Source organism: Accipiter gentilis, chromosome 7 (assembly GCF_929443795.1).
Source record: "Accipiter gentilis chromosome 7, bAccGen1.1, whole genome shotgun sequence".
NCBI lineage: Eukaryota > Metazoa > Chordata > Aves > Accipitriformes > Accipitridae > Astur > Astur gentilis.
In genome coordinates, this window is record NC_064886.1 from 5,719,854 (window position 1) to 5,745,651 (window position 25,798).

The following is a 25,798-nucleotide window of genomic DNA, read 5'->3' on the forward strand; positions in this document are numbered from 1 at the left end:
CATGTGAAACTTTGACTTACAGCCTTAGCAGGTCTGTGCATGTTAGGGACAGACATGATGTCTGCATGAGCTGAACAGCTTTGGAAAGAGAATTTGCTTCAGTTGGACCAGAAACATTATTACAGTTCTGAAAATTCTCCTTTTCTCCTCACCTATATGACTCCAGGCTCTGTTCCAGCTGAATTCTCATTAACCGGTAGCCTGGTTTTGCTCCCATCACAGCTGAACAGACTATATGTTTTCAGATCATTTCATCCATCCCTGACATATCAACACTCAAACAATTCTCCAGCCAAAAGAAAACATTTGACAGAGTTCTTCACTGTTACAACACTCTAACCTGTCCTTACAAGAAGAGATTAAATTAATCCTGCACAGGCAACAAGGTCTGTCTAATTTATCAGAAACCTATGCTGTTTCTTTAAATTAGATTATTCCTAATTTATCTTTTTCTTTCTGATTCACTGATTAACATAATCAGGTTGAAGTTACGGTAACTTGTTCCCAGCTTGGACTTGTCATTTGCTGCATCTGAGTCAGACCTCGAGAGAAGCTAGAGTTCCCAAAAGCTTGTCTGTTTCTCCCTCTGATATCCATCCATTGGCTTTATATAAGATGGCATCTTTCACTACAAACACTACTTCATCTTAAAATGAATAAGCCACTTACTAAAGCATTGACGTAATGCTCCTTCTATACCTGAAATTCCCACTAAAGTCTGTAAAATGCAGTAGGAGCCCCATATGATTAAATTTGAATTTGTTTAGTACTGCTTTCAGAAAAGAAGGCTGTATGAGCTCCTGAGACAGTATTGCGAGCACCAGAACCACACAAGTCTGGTTTCTTACATATCCCAAATGTTTAACTGGAGCATCAGTAACGGTGCAAGGTGCCATCAGAGGATTTAGAGAGTCTCTTTTCCTAGTGGATTTTCTGGTACTAAGTGTTATATTAGCTCAATCTACTACGCACAAATTGCTTGTGCTCTACTGAGTCATTCAGCTTCATGATAATTGTATGAATTTAATTAACTCTGTAGAGTTTGATTGAAACTAATGCTGTAGTGATTACATCAAGGTGACACAATGCTGGCTTACCTTTGAAGCTAGCTAGGAGAAGTGTTAGCATGGCTGAAGTTGGTCAGTTCATCTGTATACTTCTTTGCCTAACAGAAACCTCTTGCACAATGAATGATAAAAACACAAAGCAAGCACCAAAGCAGATTACTGAATGGAATTCAGTAATTTTTCAGAAATTTTTCAGAAAAAAAGCTCAGCCTCAAGCTATCTCAGGAATAATTCCTCTCAGGACAGACATACCAACAAAACAAAAAAGCCCTTCTTGTTGCTGTGGCTTAAAGACAGCTATAATATGGGAGAAAGGGAAAAAAGTAACCTAGGTAAGTGGCATATCAGCAGGTGACATAACTTTTCTGGGCCTCTGTCTCTCCATCTGCAAAATGGGAAAAAATACATATACAATCCTGATAGATACATTTGAAAATGCTATATCTAAGAGTGATAATGGACTTATACCATTGATTTCAGTAGGCTCCGGAACAGACTTAATAGTTATAAATTGACTGTCATTCTGCAGTTCTCCTCAGCAGTTCCCTTAGTTCTTAAAATAATTTGATAAATTTCTCCCATGCAGCTATTTTATTAACTTGCCCAAGTGTTACTGAGCCATCCCTACCAAGCACCTCCATTGTTCTGTTTCCACTTTTTCACCCAATCATTTATTTCTTGTTTTCTTTCTCCAGTTCTATCACCCACTGAAAATATATCAGGTCTACTGTTTCCTTAACTTCTGGCAATCATACCCATAACTTTTATAGCTAAATAAAAATATTGCAGAAGCTTTGACATCAAGTCCCAACAGATTTTTCTGGAGCTAAAATAGCTCTTTATCACCACCTGGAGGAGGGACCGGCCCTTCAAGGAAAAGTGTTCACTCAGCCAGAGACAGTGTCCATCTGCAAATGCACTTTTAAAACATGGCCAGCATCCCAACCAGGCCACGTATACTTATATGCATCACAGCAAATATAGCTCGAACAGTTCTATTAAATCACACTATTGTACGTGTCAAAGAACTCTTCTGTCATCTGTTACCAGCTTGCTACATTCAAAATACTGGACATTTGTTTTAAAAAAAAAAAACCAAAACCATATGTAATATAAAAAAGGAAAGAAATAAGCAAATTAATTGCCTGGCAGGATTCCAAATGGGGTTGTCTGAAAAACTGTTAATTTGTCTTTTCAGCAGTCAGGAACTGGATTGCTCTACAGCCACTGGAGCTGCTGCCTTCCCTCCTCTTAGTCACCGCCAAGATCAAAAAGCAGTTTTGAGATCCAGTTTGGAAAAAGCAGATTGGAGTGGAAGCACATGTCAATACCAAGAAATAATGTATCATTTTTAATTCTGATCATGTAAACATTTATGTAAATATTGAATCATTTTACATTGTTAAATATTCCTATTAAACTGGATTAATCAAGTCACCCTGCAGGGTCAGACCTGATGTTACAAAAGGAATTACTCTGTTTTTCTCTCTAATACAATTTTTTATGCTTTGTTTCAATGTTAATGACAGCAGTGGAGTATGAGGCCACATCATTTTGTTTGACCTCCTATACTACATAAACCAGACCATTTCACTCAACTTTTCCTGCACCCCCTCGCATAAACTAGTCAGAACAATCAAGAAAATCGACATTTTACCAACATTGGTCTTTTCCGACAAAACCTGTAAATCTTGTCGCGAACAAAGCCAAACTTGTCTGAGGAGGATTATTTTCTGTAATCATGTTTACTGGTATTAATTATATAACTGTCTTCGGTATTTTATAAAATAATTATACTTTTCTGGACCTCTGACTGGAAACCTCTCTCTGGATACTGGCACAACACGAGCATTCCTCTGGTTTTACGGAATTTCCCCCCAATTCCCAATTATAAAAAACACGAGCAGCCGATAGTTTTTCTGCCCATTTATTTTTCTTGCACACAAATTACTGGGGCTTTGCAATTAAACGTATCATCTTGCTTCCTTCTAAATATGAACCGTAAGCATGCATCAAACGCTCTTCTGCATTATTAGCAATTTTAATTTTACTTTGTCTATCTACCAGTGGGATATTACCATCACAAGGGTTTCTTTTGCTCTCCTCATACACTGAGAAGTGATTACCCTTATGGCTATAACCAAGTGTTTTTCCTGGCGATTTCAGCTTCCCTTATCAATTCTCTTAATCTGAACTGTGTAATTACTGTTTCCTATAGCTCAGCTGATGCATGCAGGTCTCATTTCTAACAGAGTCCTGCGGCATAGCTGCCTCATTTTCTGACATAGTTTTCTGGCCATTTAATACACTTCTATTTAAAAAATTTTTCTTCACAGTATTGTGACATTGTTCTAATAACACCATTTTTAAATTCGCCCGTAGTTTGGACGAAAACAGTCAGTAAGTATGTATTATCAGGAAGCGTGTATTGTCAGTGAGGCCTCTCTTTGTCCACACCGCTTTTAATTTTCTCACAAGACGCTCTCTCTCCAAACACCAATATCTGAGCAAGCGATGGCTTCACCTTCACCGCCACCAAACCCCGGGGCTGCTGTGTGCTTGCCTGACCGCAATTGTCAGATACATCCCCCCTAAAAAAAACCTCTGGAGCCCCCCCCAAAGGATTCTCGGGAAGGGGCTGAAGCCCCGCAGGCCGGGGAAGGACCAACCACCCCCCCAGGGCGGCCATCTTGGAGGGCGCCCAGCGCTGCGCCATCACCACGGCAACAGCGGCACGCGCCCCTCCGCCAGGCGGCGCGGACGCAGGGAGGGGGCCTGGTGGCGTCACCGCGGCGCGCCGGGCGAGAGAGCGGTGACGCAGAAAGGCTGCGCCGGCGCCGAGCGCGGGAGGCGGCGGTGAGGGAAGCGTTACCGGTCGCTTCCGCTCCTCTTCCTGCAGCGCGGCCCGGAAACAGGCGGCTCCGCCGGTGGCGGGGAGAGGGGGGGGGCATGGCCGGCCCGCACCTGCAGCAGCCCAGTTTCCTGCTGGTGGGTGCGGAGCGGCGGGAGCTCACCGGGGAGGCGGCCCAGCGAGCCCGGCGGGCCGTGCCCACAGCGGGTCGTCCCGTCCCGGTTTGGGCTCGGGGGGGGGGGGTTTCTGGTTAAACCGTCCGCTTTGTCGCGTCCCTGTGCGAAAGTCGGTCAGCGGGAACCTCAACAGGAACGCCGTGCCGGAGGAGCGGCGTAGTTAGGGGGTTTTTACGTCACGGCCGTGATAAGTACCGTCCGTTCTGGCAGCGGTGATCTGATTTCCCTTATGGTTTGTCACAGGCCACTTTGAAGGCAGACTGTGTAAACAAACCCTTCGTTCAGCGGTGCCATGATCTGGAGACGGTCATTGAGGAGTTTCCCGCCAAGGTGAGCGGCCGCTGCCTTTCCAGAAACTCGCTGCCTGGTGTATTTCGGAGGAACTTGCTTTTTTCACGTTACTATTTTCTTTGTTCCTGTTTCTCTTAACCAGACTTCTGGGGACCCCAGGTGAAACAGTGGGAAGTCAGTGTTTCCCAAGAGTGAAAAACCTTTTCCAGTCATTAAAAGATTTTTTCAGTTGACTGCACTTCATTAATACCTTTCAGTCTCAATTTACAAGGAAAACTAGTTTTTATAACGTGACAAGTAATTGCACGTGATGCTGATGAGTATCATCGCAACTTTAGTAGGATCAGAAATCAGGATAGATTTCCTGTAATTGCTCTATTATAATACATTCTTTTGAATGGAAGCTCTCCCCAGTGATAATCTGGAAACAGCCATAAGTAGCTGGCAGACAGTATCTTTGTGCGCTCAATAGAGGTTGTTCAAGTGAGGAATTGTACACATTAACTATTTGTGTCTGTTTTCCCTAAAGGAACTACATGGCATCTTCCCATGGCTGGTGGAGAGCATTTTTGGTAGCCTGGATGGCATCATCGTGGGCTGGAATCTTCGCTGTTTGCAAGGAAGAACAAATCCCACTGAATATTCTGTGGCTTTGGATTTCTTGGATCCCAGGTAAACTCATTCATTTCAGCACAGATTAAAAACTGTAGGGTGAACAAATAACTAATGTTTGACCTCTTTCTCTTGTGCAAATATAAATTCACAAAAGTGACACAGGAGAGGGTTCTTACCATGGATTTTCATTCTGATGCTTGTTTGCAGTGGCCCAATGATGAAGCTGGTTTACAAACTCCAAGCAGAAGAGTACAGATATGATTTCCCAGTCTCATATCTTCCAGTGAGTAACTGAAAAATCTGTAAAAAGAGAATATAGTTGTTGCAGCTGTTGGAACTTTGCACGCACTTTATATATACGGTTCAATATAGGCCAAGGTGTTGCCTCAGTGCTCAAGGTTTAGAGCGTACCTGTTTCTTTAAACAGTTGCTAGATGAGGAGAGTTCCCAGCCATAAACTTTGTAGGAGATGGTGGTTAGCAGCTAGATATTTGTGCTGCTCAGCCAAGAAGGCTGCATTGTGATTCTCATCCTGTCCCCAGAGAGTTGTGTGCTTTATCTTGGTTACCAGTAGTTGCAGGATTGAAAATAGTTTTCCAAGCTCATCACAGAGCAGTGCCTTCCCTGGCTGCACTTTGTGCCCATGTGTTTGAAGACTAACTGCTATCCTAGTTATGAACTATGACATGTCAAACAAAAATGTTTATCTGCAGAGTTGTTTCACTTTGTTTCTTCCATTGCTACCAGCTACCTGCTACGTAGAAATTGATTCAGATAGTTCGACAGTCTTTAACAAAAGGAAACTTCATTTAAGTATATAGTAATTGCTGGTCCACAGCTCAGTTACCCTAATAAAACCACCAGTCATCAAGCAAACACCAGTCTTCTGCTGCTCCCACTCCAACTGGAAAAGTCTTGGTGAAGACTCTTTTCTTTTTTTTTTTTTTCCTTCTTTTTCTTCTATTGAATACTCATTTTCAGTGAGAAAGTTGGCAGTTATCTAAAGAGTATGCATTTGCACAAGGAACTACTGCAATGCAGTAAAATCCCACTGCACTGAATGTAGATATCATCCCAGAATGCTGGAATGCAGCAGAACTTCACTATCTGAAAACATACTCTGCAAGTGTCCTGAGTAGCCAGATTAATATTTCATTACTCTGTTTTTCAGGGCCCTGTGAAGGCTTCAATACAAGAGCAAGTTCTACCAGAATGCTCTTTATACCACAACAAAGTCCAGTTTCCTTCATCTGGTGGTTTAGGTTTGAATTTGGCTCTTAGTATCCTTTTAACGGTTGTATATTTAATTCCTTTTAAATATCTAAAACTGAGAGATTACGAGCATTTCTGTTGTGTATTTATTACGCGTCTGTGGTAAATCACGGTCATGCTAAGAGTTTGGGCTGATTAGAAATGTTTAGATTCCAATGAAAAATAAATTTGTCCTCTTCTTACAAACCCTTGTGGGGGAATTTCTGGCCTTATTCAAGTCAACAACAAAATTCCCAGTGATTTCAGTAGAGCCTGTATTTCACAATTTTTGTTTTCGTAACTACTTATAGTTTATGCAATATGATAGAAAAAGGGCATGTTAACTTTGCAGCTAGTGTACTTGTTGGAAGCAGTCTAGCTGCAGCTGCACTTGTTTCAGTTTGAGATAGTCAAATGTGCCGAGAAGAGTAATGCAAACGCACCTTGCCACATAGAGGAAAAACTCAACTACCAATGTTTGAGTCGGCTGGAAAGCAAGAAGGCAAAGCTGAATTTGCTGTTAAGCTCTAGCAAGTTATTTTAGCATTGAAAAAATAAAAATTTAATGTCTAGTCAGCATCCCCAGATATCTAACAGCTGTACCTGTTTTTTATTATCTGATCCTTGACTCTGTTCTTTCAGATCCATTTGAATATTACATGTTTTACTTTGCAATTAGTTTGATTACACAGAAGGTAAGTACCTTTCAGCAATTTTTCCCTTAAAATAGTATTAGCCTTTCTTCACAGTGCTTTAAGAGCCTGCTGAGGTGCCGTCCAGCTGGATTAACAGCAGTTTTATCTGTACTTTTAGAATTTGTTATTGCTTTGGTTCAGTTGATGAAGTAAGACTGGATAATAAACAAAATACCCACCTTAGATATACCAGTAAGCAGTCTGTCCAACAACATGCCAGCACGGAGCAGGCAATGGATTCCAAATGGGTTTCCTACCCCTCTATCCAATAACACCACTTATACAGTCATAACCACATTTTTGTAGTATGGTGTCTGGTTATTTGGTTCCTCTTCCTGTTGTTACCTGTGCTATATAACACTGCACTCTTCTCATACTTGGTTACATTCTCTACTACAGCAACAGTTCTCTTACAGTTAGTTATTCTACCATTGCTCCAAAGTGTCTTTGTTGTCAATTCACCCTTTATAACCACTGGGCTTCTGCTTATTTATACTAAGTGGGTCTGGCTGTTGTAACAGACGCTTCCTAGCAGCAGCTTAAAGTAACAGCATATAACTCCAGGTATATCATGTGTGTCTGTTTCAGAACTCACCTGTCACCCATCATGTCAGCCCTTCCAACAGCGCTTATTTCATCTTGGTGGACACATACCTGAAGTGTTTCCTACCCACTGAAGGAAGCGTCCTTCCTCCACCTTCTTCAAATCCCGGGGGAGCCATCCCTTCTCCAACTCCCAGGTAATGACTGCAATGCCAGAGGCAAATTGCGGGAACAGTGCTTACAAAATACAGTTTGTTGGAACAAAATCTCTAAGAAGTAGGAAAGACCTCTGCTCTTTATGATCTGTATGTACTTATTATAAAAAATTAAATAGATTTATGTTCACCATAAAGGTCTCTATTGAAAGTCTGAAAGGTAGCTATTATTGGAGAAGAAAAGGCATGCACAAGCAACGAAAATTCATCAGTTCAGCAACTCTAGTTGTGTTTTGTGCCCTGCAACTGGAGCAGGACAGATCTAACTGTACTTGACAGTTTTTACTACCTTCAGCTACATATGGTATGTGGTGAAGATGGCACTGGTGATAACCACTGTTACAAGGAAACTTGCATTTTTTATTAATGTTGCTATAAAGCTAGACAACTTGACAGTTGGTCGTTTTGTTTCAGTTCTGAGGTTGCCATCCTTAATTGTTTAATGTTCTCATTACCTATTTTGCAGTTCTTTGAAATTGCTGCGTCAGGACCACGTCCGTGGCTTTGATGCAGACTGATAGTGCTCATAGGTTTCTTAGTTCATAACTTCCTGGTATAAAAAGCCAAGACACGTACTAGTAATCAAATCATATGAGTGACTGCATTTCAGGTGACTTTTTCCATGGTCAAGCTATTAGCCACAAACGGAGGGAAGAGAATGAAAGATTTTTGACCACTTACTGAAGTTCTATGTATCTATGCAATAATGGCATAAAACCAAACTCACAAAGTTGAAGGGAAAATGCTCCAATACAAGCACCCAGTCTTTTGTTCTTTGTAATGGCCAAGTGTGTGAAAGTCCACATTTTCAAAATCGGTTTTGCTACTCGACTTTATAAAATGTTCTCAATATTAGCAATTTTACACAAATGTAAAAAAAAAAGCCATTATATTTTATATAACTGTTTTAAATACATTTCAAATATCAGTTTCCATGGTCTGTTGAGCCTTAGCATATACCTAGGAAAATACAGATCAGGTGAATTATGAACATGGAAGGCAGAGTGAAAGAAAACAAACTTGAATAGGAGAAAGTAAAAAACCCATGTAATATTGAACATAACATCAGGTCTGTGTAAAGCTGGTTCAGTGCAGTATGAATAGTGATGTAGTGTTTGTTTATAGTTAAAGTGCCTAGTAATTATAACACATTGCAGAAGTTTGCAATGTGTAATCAACTATGCAGTTTTACTTCTTAAAGACCACTTTCCAGTTTATAAGCCGGTGATTACACGGAAATACATCCATGCTTTTACTGAGGCTTACTGACTTCAGTATTTCCCTTCATTTGCCTTTCAAGGTCTCCAGCAGTGCCTTTCACTTCCTATGGCATGCATCACACCAGCTTGCTGAAAAGGCACATTGCCCATCAGCCTTCTGTAAATGCTGACCCAGCTTCACAGGAGATCTGGAGATCAGAAACACTGCTCCAGGTGAGTTGGATTTAAGAAGGAAAACACCCCACAGCATTTCTTGCTGCTAACTGAGGAATCTCTCCTTTTTAAACCAGAGACAGTTATGCCATTTTGCTTTAGCTTGTTTTTGGAGTTGAGCAGTGCAGCTGTTGTTTTCTGTTACTGAAACAAAGAACCACTGTTAAAACTGTTAAGTTGTAATTTAGAAAGGCACTTAATATCTTTTTTTTTTTAGACTGTATATCCAACAACTGATCTCAAGCATTTGAGTAATTTCTTCCAGAAAAGTTTCTAAACCTGATTTTTTTTTTTTCTTAATCTTACATCAATCCTATGCTCTAAGCAAAGGTTGAGCACAGAGAAGTTGGTTCTGTTCACCATCAAGGAAAGGGAAAGGAGAATCTGGACTTAACGGTTGTTCTGAAACAAGTTCCTACCATGTTGCTGAACTGACATATTGATGCTTAGCAGGTGCTAACAGTATGCCAATTCAGTCATTTGCATTGACATGATGATAACCTGAAACATCTCTGAATTGGCACCTGTCTATTTACCAGTAGAGCTTAGTTTTCAGATTATATACTATCGTCTTCCCTTATACCTAGCTTGTGACTGACAAATCCTGGATTATTTCTCTTTCCCTAGCTGAGAAAATATTTGTTTTGCAGATCTTTGTTGAAATGTGGCTTCATCATTATTCACTGGAAATGTATCAGAAAATGCAGTCCCCTCACGTCAAGGTAATAGTCTGTACTTCATTCATGAGTGTCATCTGATGGTTGACCTCTTATCTTGGGACAAATCTCCTGTTCTTTGGAGAATTTTTTTGTATATTGGTCCAAAGGAAAGAAATAACTTATCAGAATATCTACATGAGTGTGTCAAAGTTTCTAGTCCAGTTATGAACAATGTTGTGTGTCATCCAGATTTGCCTTCATTGCAGAAGTTGTGTTGTTTTTGTTTTGGTTTGGTTTTTTTGTAAGATAAGTTTGTGGGATGGTCACAACAATCTGAACACCAAGAATTAAACTACTAATGACGGGGAAGATGCCACTATAAAAGCATAGTGTTAAATCCCACTGGGGCAACATAGCTAAAATTGATTTCCAGCAGCAATAGCAACTGTTACTGAAATACGAATTAGTAACTTCTAAGATACATAACCATTTTTAAGCATGAATCCAAATTAAAAAAGGAATTCTTACTAAATTGTCCTTCAGTGTTAAGTGAATAAACCATTTTTGTTCAGAATATCTCTTGCTCAAATAATACACTGGTTTAAGCAGTTTGTGGTGGCCTGTTCAGTAACAAACTACTGCATGTAAAACCAAGTAAGTGTTGGGGAGGCTAAGATCAAAGGCATTATAAATGTAAAGGGAATTTGAAGGAGAAAGTGTTGATCCTCTGAATTCCCTCTGGGTCACAGTGGGACTTTCGTAGAAGGGGAGAGAAATATAAAAGCTACTCAGGATTTATTCCTATGTGAAAGAGCAATATGAAAGTTGATTGAGAAGTTCTGATCCTTCACTCCACAGACTGTAAAATAAAATAAACATATTTATATTTTGGTAGGAAAAAACATGGGAGAGCTGAAGTGTGATGGGTTTTGTCTTTTATTCTTGAAGTTGAGGTCAAAATGCAAACTCACTAATGTTGCAAAGTCTCCACTTGGGACTCCCAGCAGCATGGCTGTGCACCTGTGATGGAAAGGCTTTGCTTGGAAGTACCTTTGGTCTGTCTGTCTGTCCAGTCTGTGCATCAAGCGCTGTGCTTAGGCGAGAAATAATGATTGCTTTAAACTTCTCTCCTCTGTTCACCCTCTGTATTTCAGACGCTCTCTTCTAACACTAGAGAGTAGCAGTTATAGACAAAGGCTATTAATGCTATGGTGGAATAGGGCTTAGGTAGAGCTTAAAGTTCTCTGAAATCACCATTTCAGGATCCCCCACAAGGTATATTGAGCCACAGCCTGATGCCATAACTCCCTGATGGTATTTTACCTTCATCTTTGATGGGAGGTAATCATGGGCATGTAAAAAAGGAAGTCTTCATTCTCTGGGTTAGAGCACCTGAATAGGGGACTGGAATTCCCCGTGACATCCATAAATGGACAAAGGATCCCTCCTGCAGGACTGAGGAAAGGTTCCAGACCAGCTGGGGACAGGACTGTTCATAAGCTGTGATGCTTGTAGGTTGGTCTCAGAGTGGGCTGATGGAGAATAGTCTGCTTCGTAGTTCCTCAAACGAGGAAGTAGAATATGCAGAAATGCAAGTTTTGTTTTAACATAAGGGTTAAAGGGCTTGACTGGAAACCCAAGATCACCCTAAACCTTATTCTTAAAATTATTAATAATTATGCAGGTTCACTTGATTCCATTTAGCCTTCTGTGCGTTTGGAAGGAGGGGTAATTAGTGACCATTCATCCCTGGATCTAGACCTGTTTGACCATCAGCGACTTGAAATGGCTACATCCCTGTATTGGAAGGTGGGATGAGATTCCACAGAATTTGCTCTCTTTGTCCAGCAGCCAGACTTGTTTGCTTTGATGGGCCAAGCCAGATCCCAGATATGTAACTTACTGTGAAGTGCCTCAAGGAATGATAGATTTTTCCTTAAACCTTCTTAATGTCATAACAGACTTCCCTTTACAAATTGGAAGGCAGTGGAATGGGAATTAATAGTAAATAATTTCTTTTGACAAGATGTACTTTTCTACTTCACTGCTTTGAATTCTTTCTGGGTCTGGTGTGAACCTGAGGTTGACACTATTTGCTATGCTGAGTTTCACTGTTTTCCCCATTAATTCAACTATTTTCCTATTCTTTTACATTGTCTGTTTGCTTTTTCTTTCTCGGATAATCCAGAGCCCAAGCGTGCATCATCTCTTTTCCTGTTCCCTTCTGCTGTAATCACAACCCTTAAAAAGAAGTTATTTGATAAAACTTTGTGTAATGCTTCCTGACCTTCCAATGCCAGGTGCCACAGACCCCAGCACTGCATGTGAAACACCCATTAAACTACAGGCTCTTGCTGATTCCTGTAGCAGGGGAGTCAATTACAAAGCAGATGGTGTGTTTGAGCTGTTGGGAGCTTTTTACACTAAGAGCGTAAAACCAAAAGATACCAAACTGGCACTAGAGGAGATTGGGTAGGGGCTGTTCAAAGACAGCAGAGGTGTGATCTGGAGAGTTAGTTTAGATGCCTGACAATAGTCATTGGGATCTGTGTAGTGTACATTGTTTGTTTTATGTTTTTTTCATTAATTTCATACATGTGTGTCACTGTCACTACAGTATCCTCTTCACCATCACATTGTCAAAAGAAACTCTTTACCTTATTCATCCAAGAAGGGATCGGGCTGAGGCTTGCAGAGACTTCAGTGTTAAGGCAAGATGCCTTTTGCATCAGCATATAACACTGTATGTTAAGTATGTCTTTTGCCTTTTTATACATGTGATGTTTCCCTAATAGTAAAAATAATTTCCTCTTTTGAGGAAATTCACAAGACCTGCAGCCTTCCCAAATCGCCTTTAATCAGAAGGAGAAGACAGAGGATTTCTCTGAACTGGAAACTTACTGGACAGGCTCACAGTGATTATAAAATCATAGAATGGTTTGGGTTGGAAGGGACCTTAAAGATCATCTAGTTCCAACCCCCCTGCCATGGGCAGGGACACCTTCCACCAGACCAGGTTGCTCAAAGCCCCATCCATCCTGGCCTTGAACACTTCCAGGGATGGGGCATCCACAACTTCTCTGGGCAAACTCTTTTTCTTCCTGTTTGTGGGAAGAAGAAAGTATCAATCTGAGTTTCTTCCAAGTATACAAACCCTGCTTCTCTGGCAGCACAGGAAGAAATGACAAAATTTTTCAAAATAGCATTAAAAAAGCTTGTGGAATATTGAACGCTTTTACTCCATTATTTAATGAAACACCATAACAGTGTGTAAATCCTTGTTGCTGCAGTTCAGTTAACTTCTGAAATAGGGAGTTTATTTGGCAAAAGCTCCATATTCCCTATCAGCATTTGCTCTGAAGGTAGCAAAGAGAAGAGTCACAGCCACTTACAGCTATACTTTTTTGACACCTGCTCCCAGTTGTACTTCCAAGTTGATAAAGGGTATGAAATGATGTGGAACCAATCTGCTGAACACCAGAGAGAAGAGGATACTGTGGCTGCAGTTGTTATTGTGATATGTTGTCCCTGACTGTATTTGTGATGTTCATTTTTTTCCCCCCACCCTTCTTCCTTGGGCTCATTCTCACTTTTTTTTTCTCTTGCTCTCTTCTCTCCTTTTTTCCCTCCCCCCCCCTTCCTTTGTTTCTGTTGTCTCAGCTGGAGGTTCTCCACTACCGACTCAGTATCTCCAGTAAACACCACGGTAGTCCTGCCCAATCCAGCTACCAGGCCCTCCACGCATACCAAGTATTACCATCTTTTCATTTTGTTTCCTTTTTAAAAATCTTGTTCCATCATATAATCTGCAAAGTGTATTGGGGCTAGCTGTACAGCAGCTTTTTCTGCTAAGGTGTGGTTTTACAACTTGATTGAGAACACTGCACTGAGATTTACTAAATTTTCAGTGAAAACAGATACTGAGGGGTGTTCCTAAAGGTCATGGAGGAAATACTTAAAATCTAGCATATTATGAGGACTAATTAGGAACTCCATTTTTAGAGATGCATTCTTGAAATGCACTGTACAAAGAGGGTTAGCAGCTACACTGACATTTTTTGACACCAAAACTGGCTTCACCGATGGCAGATTTCTGCCCTTCACACACTAGGCATTTAAGCAAACCTTGCGTGGAAGAGAAGATCAGAATTTGCATGGCTGTCACCTAAAATTAAGGTAGGTAACATTTAGGTTTTTTTAGTCAGTGAAATGTCATTGACTAGTACTAAATTTGTAGTGGCAACATGAACTTGAGTGTCCAGTTTTGCAAAAGCACACGAGTGGTACATTTGCAGATTGTTCAGGAAATGTGCATGCAAAAACATTCCTGTTGGAACAGATTGCTGATTCCTCTTTCCCTACTTCAGCCCTTTATTCATTGGGTCTTCATTTTGGGAAAGGGGAGGGCTGAGCATATATACTATAAAGCTCTTTAGCACTACATGGAATTTTCCTGCTGTTTAATCCTTTATTTTTTTATAAAGTGCTATGATATCTCAAGGTACTGCTTAGAAAGGAAAACGGGAACTACTACTTGTCTTTAAATCTTTTTTACTATTATGTCTATCTAAGTACTGTGTTAAGAAAAGAATGGCATAAGTCCATCCTGTAAGTTCAGGTTTGACAACAAAAACACTTGTGAGGAAAATTACTTTTTAAACCAGTAATGTTTGTAATAGTGCTGATCCAGGCTAAGAGGAAATTATAAGAATTGCAAAGTGGAAAAACTACTAGCATCACCTGAAATGATGTACTGAAATAGTGGTACTGGTGGTTTTATAAGTTCAGAAGGTACCTTCAAGGGGAGCCTAGAAATTTTTTTTAAATTATACCCTTTCAAGGCCTATAGCAGACTACTCGACCTCTCTAATTGCTTTTGGAGATCCTGATCTAAACTCCTAGGACCAAGTAACTTCTCAGAGTTCTACCCTCTTATATAAACTCTCCTCAGGACTGTAGAAAACATGGGGACTTACCAGGAGCTGTCAAGAACACAAGACCAGCCTTCATTAGAAATGGTAACAGGTTATTCTCTCTCTTAGAGGAATCTCAGATCTGGCTGTACTACATGACTATATCTATCATGAAGCCTTGAATCCTTTCCTGGAGTGAATTTTACAGCGTATTAAAAATCTTAAGAGATTGCAAAAATGCATCTGCTTTGCCTCAGGCATTGCAGAGAAGGGACACAAAGACACACACAGACCTCCCTCCTCCACATCCCCAGCACTGGAAATGCTGTTGAATTGATTTAAGAAGTGGAAACTTTTTGTACAAAAATGCCTGCTAGTCCCCTAGAGTCATGTTCAGTGTCTTACCTCAGCATGGCTGCATTTGGCATCCTGGAAACATCTTGCAGCTATTGTCTAATACACTCTTCCAGCATCTTCCATTACTTGCAGCTGTAACTTTTGTTTCATGTACATTCTTCTCAACTTTTGAGAAACATGAGAGCTGTGAAACTTGGAAAGCAAATGTTATCTTAAAATCTGCCTTCAGTAGTGGATTGAGATTAGTTCACTACTCTTAAAGCAGATTACAGTAGCAAAGGAGTTAGTGCTTTGTCCCCAGATTCTGCAGCAGACCAGCTCTGGTGCTGGGCACCCAGGAGAACTAGCTCTTTTTTACCTCATTCTTCTCCCTGCTATATCATACACTCACTTATTAGTAACATTGCTGTGGCTCACCATCACTCCTTGTTCTACTCCCACCCAGGCTAATTCTACCCATAATGATGCTAGAAGCAACAGGATCACACAGGACTTGAAGCAGTGCTTATTCTTACCATAACTCTTTCTAGAATTATTCTTTCTTATAAGGCAGATGAGTACCAGCATAGGAAGAACTTAATAAAGCCTGCCAAGAGCATAAACAAAGGATCTGTTGTGCAGATGAATTTATAACCACAGCAATGAATTTATAACCATAATGAAAGGCTGAATGTTCTTTTTTCAGAAAGGGGTAAGTCGAAATCTAGAAGTTACTCTGTTCTTTAATGCTAGCCTGAAATTCAATGCATTAGAGTACTGTAGATGCTTTTTCTTACAATCACATTATCAAAAATACACTACTGTTTCTTAGTGAACTGATGGCAGAAGATTGATGCAGCTTGTCCCGGGGAGCAAGTCTGTCTAAAATCAGGTGGCACCAAACTACAGTGAAGAACCTAGAAGGAAGAGAGCATTTCTTGTATTTTGATTTCTGATCTGAGAATATGATTTTCCTGAATTATCTCCTGAACGTTTAGCATGTGATAATCATTATCTTCCTGTCTTTTGCTTTGAATCTAGGAGTCATTTAAGCCCACTGAAGAGCACGTGCTAGTGGTAAGACTGCTTGTGAAACATTTGCATGCTTTCAGCAACAGCCTGAAACCAGAGCCTCTCTCCCCTTCAGCCCACTCCCACACAGCCAGCCCACTAGAGGAGTTTAAAAGGTAGGTACAAGAGCAGCCTGTCTCTGAAACATATAGAGCTTCTCCCTGTAAAGCTGTACTTTCACCGAGAGGTTGAATTAGGTTGTTTTGATGGTTAAATACAGAAGTACATTATTAAAAGTACATGAGAGCTAATGGATTATGTTTCTTACATCCACTAGATGGGGGGAGGCAGCTTAAGGAGGGGGGGATGTCTTGCTATTACACTAGTCTGTATCTTGGCACAAGTCAGAGAAGAGAAAATGCTACCAGAGGATTCTGGCCAAGGTTAGTAGAGAATTTTATATTTATGTATTTGAATTGAAATTCAGTGGCCAGAAGTAGCTTCAGTTAAAGAACAAGTTTGGTTCAGTCCTTTCTGTATGTGCGTTTGTGGAAGTGTGTTGGGTTGTTGGTTGGTTGGGTTGGAGTTTTTTTGTTTTCAAAATTTGCTGCTGGTTTATACACGTGACTGTCTTTGAATCTGTTTGCAGGGTTGTAATTCCTCGGTTTGTCCAGGAGAAACTTTATATCTTTCTGCAACACTGTTTTGGCCACTGGCCTCTGGATGCCTCTTTCAGAGCAGTATGTACCTGATTTTCCTTCTAAGTCTGTACTCAACAGAATTAGTAATTATTTATTGCTGTTTAGCAGCTATTTCTTGGTCTTTAAATATTTTTTTTCTAGAGCACTGAAATTCTTTATATGACATCTACATTTAATGTTAGAGTGCCAATTAGACATAAGAAGGAAGTTGAATAGATCTTGGTGAGAATTACTACAGGTTGTTGGCTGATTTTCCTGACACTGAAAATGGCTATTGATTGAAAAGAAATAGGTGTTACTTTTAAAACAGATACATTCTTATAGGTCCTAATATCTTATCTAATATGATAGGTCATAAACAAAAGTAATATGATGTTAATTTACTATAGCAAGATACTACAAATATTACCTCCTGCAAGCAGGAAAAGAAATACATCAGATCATGACTCTTGGTAATTAATGTATGAGTTTAAAAATGCAGAATGTAACAGGGCTAGATCTTGCTTGCTAGACCCATAGTTAGCTATATCGCGGTGTTTAAGGTACACATGTGAGGCAGAATATCAGAAGAAACATTTACAGACGCCATGGCAAACCTATTAGTGGCTTCAGTGCAATCAGGACTCCACTGTTTCCTCAGGGTGATGGGTATGTCTATGCAGAAGACAAGAGCTGAAATTATATTAATGTAGCATCTTGTTTACTTACTTCACTAGGGATTCAGTGAACACTACCAGAGCTGTTAACTGCACCTTAAATGTAGCCACCAGCTAAGTTTTCTTTTTTTGTAGTAGCTGTTTGAGTGCTGTCTCATTTGGGTATTCCAGAAAATCCAGATTGGTCCTAACCAACAGGCACTTGGTTCTTCCAGTTCTTTTTCAAAGATACTCAGATTACTAGAGAGCTTTATTCCTGAAAACTTTTAGGTATCATTAAGATAATATTCACTAGGTTTAAAAGAAATGTACAAAACCCCCTTCTGTCGTCCTTTCCAAAAAGTATTGATACTCACATGTTTTTGTGTGATTTTGCTTAGGTTCTTGAGATGTGGTTAAGTTACTTGCAGCCTTGGAGATATGCTCCAGAAAAGCCGCCACAAAGCGCAGAGCCCTTGCCTCGCAGTGTGTCAGAGAAATGGTAAGGAGGAAAGCAACCGTGGGTAATCTGAACCAAGACTCAAGTTTATGCAGATCCTGAGTAAACCAGTAGAATTTCAGGAAGCATCCACCAACCTGAATTAGCTTCCTCTACAAGATCAGAGATGATTTGTTACAACACAGGCTTTTGTTTTGAGAAGAGTATTCTTTCATCTCGGTGCAAATAGACAATCTTTCCAGAGACAGTATAAAACATTCCCTTAGTGATTCATTTGTCAGAAGGCAAAATAAGTTATTTACATAGCTATACTTACAAATCCTGTACTTGCTTTGACAGGGCTGCCTTCATTCAAGAAAACCTACTCATGTATACTAAGCTGTTTGTAGGATTTCTGAATAGAGCTCTTCGAACAGACTTGGTCAGTCCAAAAAATGCTCTCATGGTGTTCCGAGTAGCCAAAGTCTTTGCTCAGCCCAATCTAGCTGAAATGATCCTGAAAGGTAAATGCCTATTTTTGACATCTTATGCTGTCCTCTCTCAATCTTTCTTCACAATGGCTACATCTCACCTCAGGAGCACGGAGGTGAATAGACTTTATTTCCCATTTGCATGCTCTTTTGCCATTCAAAAGTCTGCATGTCTTCACTCATGTTTGTCATATTGGTTTAATATGTCTATAGTTCTTTTCTAACCACCATCATTTAGATTTCATTCCACAATTTTTCTTTAAAGGAGAAAGAATACAATATTGGGTATTTGCAATAAAGTCAGTTTTTCTTACACTTGTCTTGATTGTTGACCTCAGGATTAAAATTTCTTATATCTCTAAAGGTATCTGTACTTAGCAAAACAGCTACTCAGCTAGTCATGTATATTCTTCAGGATAATTAGGATACAGTAAATTTGGGAGAGGCAAGATTTGACAATTATCAATGTCTTAAGTGTCATGATTCTCCACTGCCTTTGAAAAAAAGTTACAGGCTTAAAGTGCTGTCTGTATGGGCTGCGTTTAAATGCACTCCAACATTTTCTGCTGTGGGCAGAGAGGATTAAATGAAAAAGAAAAAAAAAAGTAATTAAGGCCTCTTTCCCCCTAGAACTACTTGCCTACCTAAAAGCAAGTTGCCTAGCAGACTTATTTAAGATGCTTTGTAGCTAGACCTTCTCCAGCCAAAACCAGGAGTATTATGTAATCGTCTTCACTACTTTTTTCAAATTCTAGGGGAACAGTTATTTCTGGAGCCAGAACTTGTTATTCCCCATCGTCAACATCGACTTTTTATGACCCCCACACTTGGTGGGAGCTTCCTCTCATCATGGCCTGCAACTATAACAGATGCCTCATTTAAGGTGAAGAGTCATGTTTACAGCTTGGAAGGACAGGACTTCCAGTATAAACAAATGTTTGGCACAGAAGTCAGAAATTTGGTAAGCAACAAATTTCTTTCCACGTATCTTTCTACTTTGACAGGTGTTTTCCTCAATGCTGAGCATCCATATTATGAGAAGTTAAGAGTGGAAAACTTTAAAAACTACCTTTGTCCTATTGGAAATGCAACTAACAGTCTTAGCACAAGTCCATCTGAGCTAAGAGAGGGAGTTTGCTGGGTTTGCTCTCGCTGTCGGGTATCAAGGCACAGTTTTATCTGTGTATTGATGCTTAGCTGTCCCTTACGTTTGTCCCACGCAATTTTTTTTGTTTTAGGTGCTAAAACTGGCTCAGTTAATTTGTCAGGCGCAGCAGACGGCAAAATCCATATCAGACCATTCTGCAGAAACAATGGCTAGCCAGTCCTTCTTTTCATGGTTTAGATTTACACCATCTGAGATGAATGGTTCCTACACAGGCAATGACCTTGATGAAATTGGGCAAGACAGCATCAAAAAAACAGATGAATATTTAGAGAAGGCACTGGAATATTTGTGCCAGATCTTTAAGGTACGTAACATCTTTCTAAGAACTTTCCCTGTGTGGCAGTGTGAACAAGAGTCAGGATTCCTCAAATGTACTTTTGTCTCTCTTGTACTTTGTGGCGTTATAAAGCCATCCAGAGACTCTGCTAGCAATTTTTGTTGTAAACATCTTGTAGGCTTGACTTTACCTGACTACTTCAAAACCCATTTCAATATAGATGGAACTAGATGCTCTGAATTTCTAAATATCGAGCCTACTTTTTTTCAGGTGACCACTCTTTTGGACTGTATAGTTTATACCAAACCTGTCTCTACTTGTGCCTGTTGTCATGTTTACAAACAGGCAAGGCATAGCTTAAATTTTACAAACGGTCCCCTATTTTCTCATTGTAAAGAACTATAAAAATACAACATATAACTGCAGCTATAGATGAATGGATGAACTAGAAGTAGTCTGTTTCTTTGGTTAAACATAAAAGAACAGATGAATTTCTCTGTCAGCCACTTGGCTTTCGCACATAATTGACCTAGAAGACAGCTGTTTGACAGCTCTCAAGGACTAAGGGACATTTAAAACAGAACACCTTTTTTGGATTTGACAAGCAGAGACAAGAAATCTGGAGACTTCTGTCTCCTTTTAATGTCTAACTGAGGTGCTGTTAAGCAGTTCTTGGTATCTGTGCTGGCTGTTGAAGTTTTCCAGTACTAAGGAGTTTGTGAAGGGAGAAATAAATGAAATAAAAGGGAGTAGATCAGACACATGCTTTAGAACTGTTCTTCTTGAGTAGCTGAATGAAGCCCAACTGACCCAGATGATGATGAAGTGTGGGACAGCTCAAGATGAGAATGGAAAAAAACAGCTTCCAGACTGCATTGAAAGCGAGGATGGCCTCATTCTTACACCCCTTGGCAGGTACCAGGTGAGAGAAGAAAGATTCCATATTGCTACCCTAGATTGTTCTTGAAAAAACACGTTCTTTTTCCACATCAAGAGAAATGCAACTTATTTGGGGTTAAGAGAGGTGCCAGTATAGAGGTTTTTCAGATGGAAGCTACAAGATAAGGGGTTTATTTTTCTGTTTCTAGATCATAAACGGCCTACGTAGATTTGAGGTGCAGTATCAAGGAGATACTGAGCTTCAGCCCATCCGAAGCTACGAAAATGCCACTCTTGTCCGCCTCCTATTTCGTTTATCCTCGGTGCTTAACGAAAGGGTAAGTACAGCACTGCCTCCTTTCATATTCCCCATTGCAAATTTCTGTTCTTCACTGCACTTGCACATATATGACACTTTGTTTGTTCTTGCTGTCTCCTTTACTGTGATCTAGAAGGGTATTTCCTGATAGTATCGGGCCTGCTTCTCTACCTGTAGTTCTGCTTTTCCCACACAAAACATTAATAAATAACATTTTAAATGTATTCTTTATTCTTGGTGAACAATGGAGTATCATTCAGAATGAATGTTTCTAAAACAGGAACAGCAAATCCTTTTCTTCCTACAGGTATGATAGATACAAGGCAAGTTGGCACTAAAGCAGTTTATTTAAAAGTGCATTTTGATCCTCCCCCCCTCTATTTCCTATAAATGTTACACTTACTTTATGACAGTAGTTGCAGTAGAATACTAATGTTTAAACTTTTCTTACCTCAGTTTGCTGATCAGATGGATGTGCTTTGCTCCAGGGAAGATTTTGTTGGCAGACTTTGTCGCTATCATCTTACTAACCCCCATCTCATACAGAAAATCAGGTATAGTCCTGTGGTGAAGGACGGAACAAGCCAGAACTGGGGACCAAGAATCAGTCTGAGGTTTCTAGCTAGCTACAGGACTCTCATTTCTTTGTTGATGATTTACTTCATTGCATCCTGGTTTTACATTGGGCCAGTAGGCTGCACATTCATTATCCTGATTGGATATTTTCTTTATGCTGTAATAATGACTTTTTTCTGTGAAGGATGGAAACCACATGAACACTAATTTCCTTCTGTCGGCTTATACTTGTGAAAATAAATGTTTTAAGGATGAGCCTGGGATTCAATGACTAAAATGTTTGAATTATCATATCGGATCTTCCTAAAGTATTTTTTAATATTGAAGTTAATAGAGTTTTATAAACAATGATATGGTCATATGGAGTGGAGATAATAAATGTAAATTTTATTTTTATAAAAGTGTTCGTATAAAATCTGGTGAATGACTTGGGGTTTTTTGAGGGGGGAAGAATGGGCCATTAGTATTTAATACTGAAATGAACTGTACCGTATGTAGAAATATTTTTGATTCAGCAATAACTGGATTGAAGCCTTTTACACTGTTCTAAAGCAAGAATTAGCTGTAGGACTGACTTACCTATTATGCTTACAACCAGAGTAGTTACAAAGGCAACAGAAATAGCAGTGCACCAAGAAATTTATAGGAAGTAGCACCGACAGAAAAAAAAAACCAGAAGATGGGACAAGGCAGCAAGAATGGCATCTCATAGCCCAGTGTTGGGCTTAAACCTCCTCTTCCTTGCCTGAGGCCTCCCCAACCCAGGCAGGTTTATGTCTTCTGCCTCCATACACCACTTACTTTCTTCTCCATATGTTTCCACCTCTTCTGGAGCCACTGTGTTCAATGGTGTATTAATACTTGCTTGTAAAAACAGAAGTTACTGCTTACTGGCAGTTTTGGCCAGCAGATAGCAGCATTCCCCTCAGAGTTCAACAAATACTTTGTTGTCCTCTCCCCAACACAAAAAGAGCAAGAAATGCTTTTGTGTTCCATCAATGCTTAAGGAATCCATTGGTTCCCATCTCAAGCTGCAGTGGCAGTACCGTAAAGCATTAAGGACTGTGCGCAGCAGTGAGACAGGAGAGAAACCACCTACATATAACACATTTAACACATTCATGGCAGCATCTGACTTACTTGGGACCAGTTAAACACCACACAGCTCTGCTCTGTCACCATCCAGCACTGCCACCTTGGCCAGGGCTGCCCAGCTGATACCACTGGGACAGGGTGAGGGAGGTGGCCAGAGCCCCCACACCCACCTGCCCAAATCTGCTGTAAAGGCCCTGGGGCAGGCCAAGGGGCATTGCAGCAGTGGGTGGGCAGCCAGCCCAGCAGAGCTCTGCCTCCCTGCAAGTGACCACAACAGGAACATAATGGTGGGACTGGGGAGGGGGACAGCAACAGCTGCTCCTCAGCAGCAGCTGTTACTCTCTGTGCTTCCTTAAATGACACTTTAAAAAAAAAAAAATATTTTCCCACTTTATTACAGACCTTCATAAATCTCACTATTCATTAAACTCATAATGAATCAGGGATTGCTACTAAAAGGCATGCCACATTTTCTGGTTGCTGCAGGCAGGCTGAATTAAAAGCTGTGATGGAGATTGCCCATTACCTTGTCATCAATACTCACAACTAGAGAAGAATGAGCCACAAGAAGTCTTGAAATCCCATCACCTTTTCTTGCAGTGTATCTTGACCCCAGGGCCATTGATGACCTATACTCAGTAACTCAGAGCCATACTTTAATCAAGAGCACTCTGGTCAGCTAATACAGAAAGAGGGAATAGCTGAGGGTCATTTAGTTTGATATAAAAACACAGCTTTTTCTAAACCACCACCCGAACAGCAACAGCAGGTGAGGCAAAGCTGGAGGTGTGGTGCTAGCAATGTAATGCGCCCCTATTCTCAGCGCTAGCTTCAGCTACATTTTAACTAACCAGACCTGCACCCAAAATTCCTATCTTTACCTATACGGGTTGGAAGCACAGGGAAAAGGAAAGTGGAATGCAGTATTCCTGTACTGCCTGCTGCTGCAGTGCAGCATTTTTAGCAAGACATTTTACTCCTCACACCAAGCTGCTATGAGATACGCTGCCAGGCACTTTACTCACCATATGCTGTAATTAGGAGGATTTTTATTTATACACACAAGGCAAAAGTTATGCTTACTTTTTTTCAAAGTTCTAGCGAGTAAGGGAGTCCCTTTCTAGGTTAACACCTCACAGGTCATGGTTTTTTGTTTGTTTGGGTTTTTTTATTACATGCTCTGCTGTTGGTTGAGAATCTTTAAGTTCTGAAACATAAATGCAATACAATGCTAAGAATGTTGGGGGGTGGATTTTATTTAACGTTACAGTGGTAGAAATATTTGGTGCTGTCCTCTAGAAGCAAGTCTATATGCTGTCCAGCAACTTCCATACTACTATATAAATGGTCGACTTCTTCTTAATGGAGTCATGTGCATCTCCATGTTAGATACCTTCATGTTAAATCCCCAGCTTATCATCACAATACTTAACCCCCATGATGACAGAGGAGTCAAACGTGACTAAAAAGAGAGTTCCTCAGTAAAAGGTATGTCAGGTTTCTGGAGGGAATACATTCAGCAATTGAAAAAAATCCATCCCTCAAAACATCTGTAATCAAGGGTAGGCATCTCAGTCAAGTGTCTTATTAACAGAACGGCACAACCTCAGGTACTAAATAATAAAAAGCAGGTGTTTTCACAGTCTATTTTGTGATTCCAAAACATCCTTATTTCCCTGGGACTAAGGGGCTCCAGTAAGAGAACAGCTATAAGCTAAATGTAAATAAACATCCAAAACCATGCCGTAGGAACCAAAGGATTCAGTATCATAAAAGTAAGCCTGCAATAACCAGTTTTTGCTAACAAAACCACCAATTTGCTTGAGCCTTAGCGCTGCATGAGGGTTGCATCTCATGATGTTCCAGAAGTGTAAGAGAAGATACTTCCTTACTTACTAGTCATTGTCCTGCTGTGATGCTGTAGATAAATTGTCCTGCTACAAGTTTGATTTGAGCAATTTGATACTTCAGGGCCTTGGCTTTGCAAACTTGTTTGCTTAAACTGCCACTCCAGACTACTCCCATAATCAGCTTTGCAGTCACAGGACTTAGGTCATCGTTCCTCTATTTTCTGCAGGTAACAAAATTTCTACCTCATCTGCAATGACCAGTTCAAATCACTGTTCAGCACGTGCGACTGCTAAAAAAGGCACACCATACCTTTGGGGTAGCAGAAATATCAGAAATTGGTCATCAGACATTTTACCATTTTGTTATGTGGCCTTATAACCATTTCTATTAGTTTTATCATGCACATTTTACTAATCACACTGACATCAAAGTGAACCATTTAGAAACGGATACAAAGCTAAATTTGGACCGTTACTAATTCACGGAGCCTACAAAACCCATGTTGTTTATGGTGAATAATAAGTTTTCCAGAAAAACAGAAGAAAGGTAACTTCTCTGTCATCCTCAGTAGATCTGAAACAGTGTTTGGATGACATCCACAAGAACAAAAACGTTCCAGGAGACTACTAACCAGTCAAATCAGGTAAGGAAATGCCTCTAGAAATCTAACATTCTTGAAGCAACTTAAAATAGCTTATGTGGTACTCTACTCTGAAAATCTTCCTTTTTAAAAGACTTTAAAATTAGTTTTCCTCCAAATAAGTTTGCAGGATGTTAAGTGGAAGTTGCAGAGGTGCAAGTTCTATAGGTAAAGGCCATGCAGAACTTCTGAATGTAGAAAATGCTTCTGTAAAGGATGGCATTTGGGGGTGGGGGGTGGCAGGAACACAACACAACACCAAAACTATGGTCTGGGTATCCTGTCATTCACACGTCCCAGCAAGCAGCAGTATAACTGCCATTTCAGGTTTCAAGGATTTTTATATCTTAATTTTAGGTATAATATATACCTATGCACCCACAGAGCAAGTTTTAAACACAAACCATTCTTCTGTGTTTTAAAACTGCTGCTCGTATTTTTTTATTAGCCCTAAACCAATGAAGAGTAGACACTTGTCTTCAGATGAAGATTAACATACATAGTTATCACTTGTCCTGTTAGGTCTAATTTTTAAGGCTGCTGCAGTTAGAAAACAATGCATTGAGGAATACAAGTCTAAAAGATTGATCAGGTTCAAGCTGGAGGTCAGTCCCCTCAACCGGAAAGCATTTACCAGAGAATCAGAAGGTTTTTTTTATTTTAGTACATTC

The 25,798-nt window shown here is 40.1% G+C and overlaps 1 protein-coding gene across 2 annotated transcripts; it reads left to right on the forward strand.

The window, feature by feature from the left end:
* Positions 1 to 3,904: 3,904 nt before the first annotated feature.
* SMPD4 (sphingomyelin phosphodiesterase 4) lies at positions 3,905 to 21,942 on the forward strand. 2 transcript variants are annotated; one of them, XM_049805847.1, is made up of 19 exons: positions 3,905 to 4,055; positions 4,338 to 4,424; positions 4,915 to 5,057; positions 5,208 to 5,283; positions 6,172 to 6,280; positions 6,894 to 6,946; positions 7,535 to 7,686; positions 9,005 to 9,137; positions 9,788 to 9,859; positions 13,457 to 13,546; positions 16,087 to 16,232; positions 16,706 to 16,796; positions 17,794 to 17,894; positions 18,192 to 18,355; positions 19,078 to 19,283; positions 19,561 to 19,794; positions 20,558 to 20,689; positions 20,856 to 20,984; positions 21,422 to 21,942. In XM_049805847.1, the coding sequence occupies exons 1-19, from the start codon at positions 4,017 to 4,019 to the stop codon at positions 21,746 to 21,748; spliced, it is 2,484 nt and encodes an 827-aa protein (XP_049661804.1). In that variant the 5' UTR covers positions 3,905 to 4,016; the 3' UTR covers positions 21,749 to 21,942. The 2 variants fall into 2 exon arrangements, with proteins under 2 accessions (XP_049661804.1, XP_049661802.1); XM_049805845.1 differs by lacking the exon at positions 13,457 to 13,546 and having other exon boundaries at positions 3,924 to 4,055.
* The last annotated feature ends 3,856 nt before the right edge of the window (positions 21,943 to 25,798 follow it).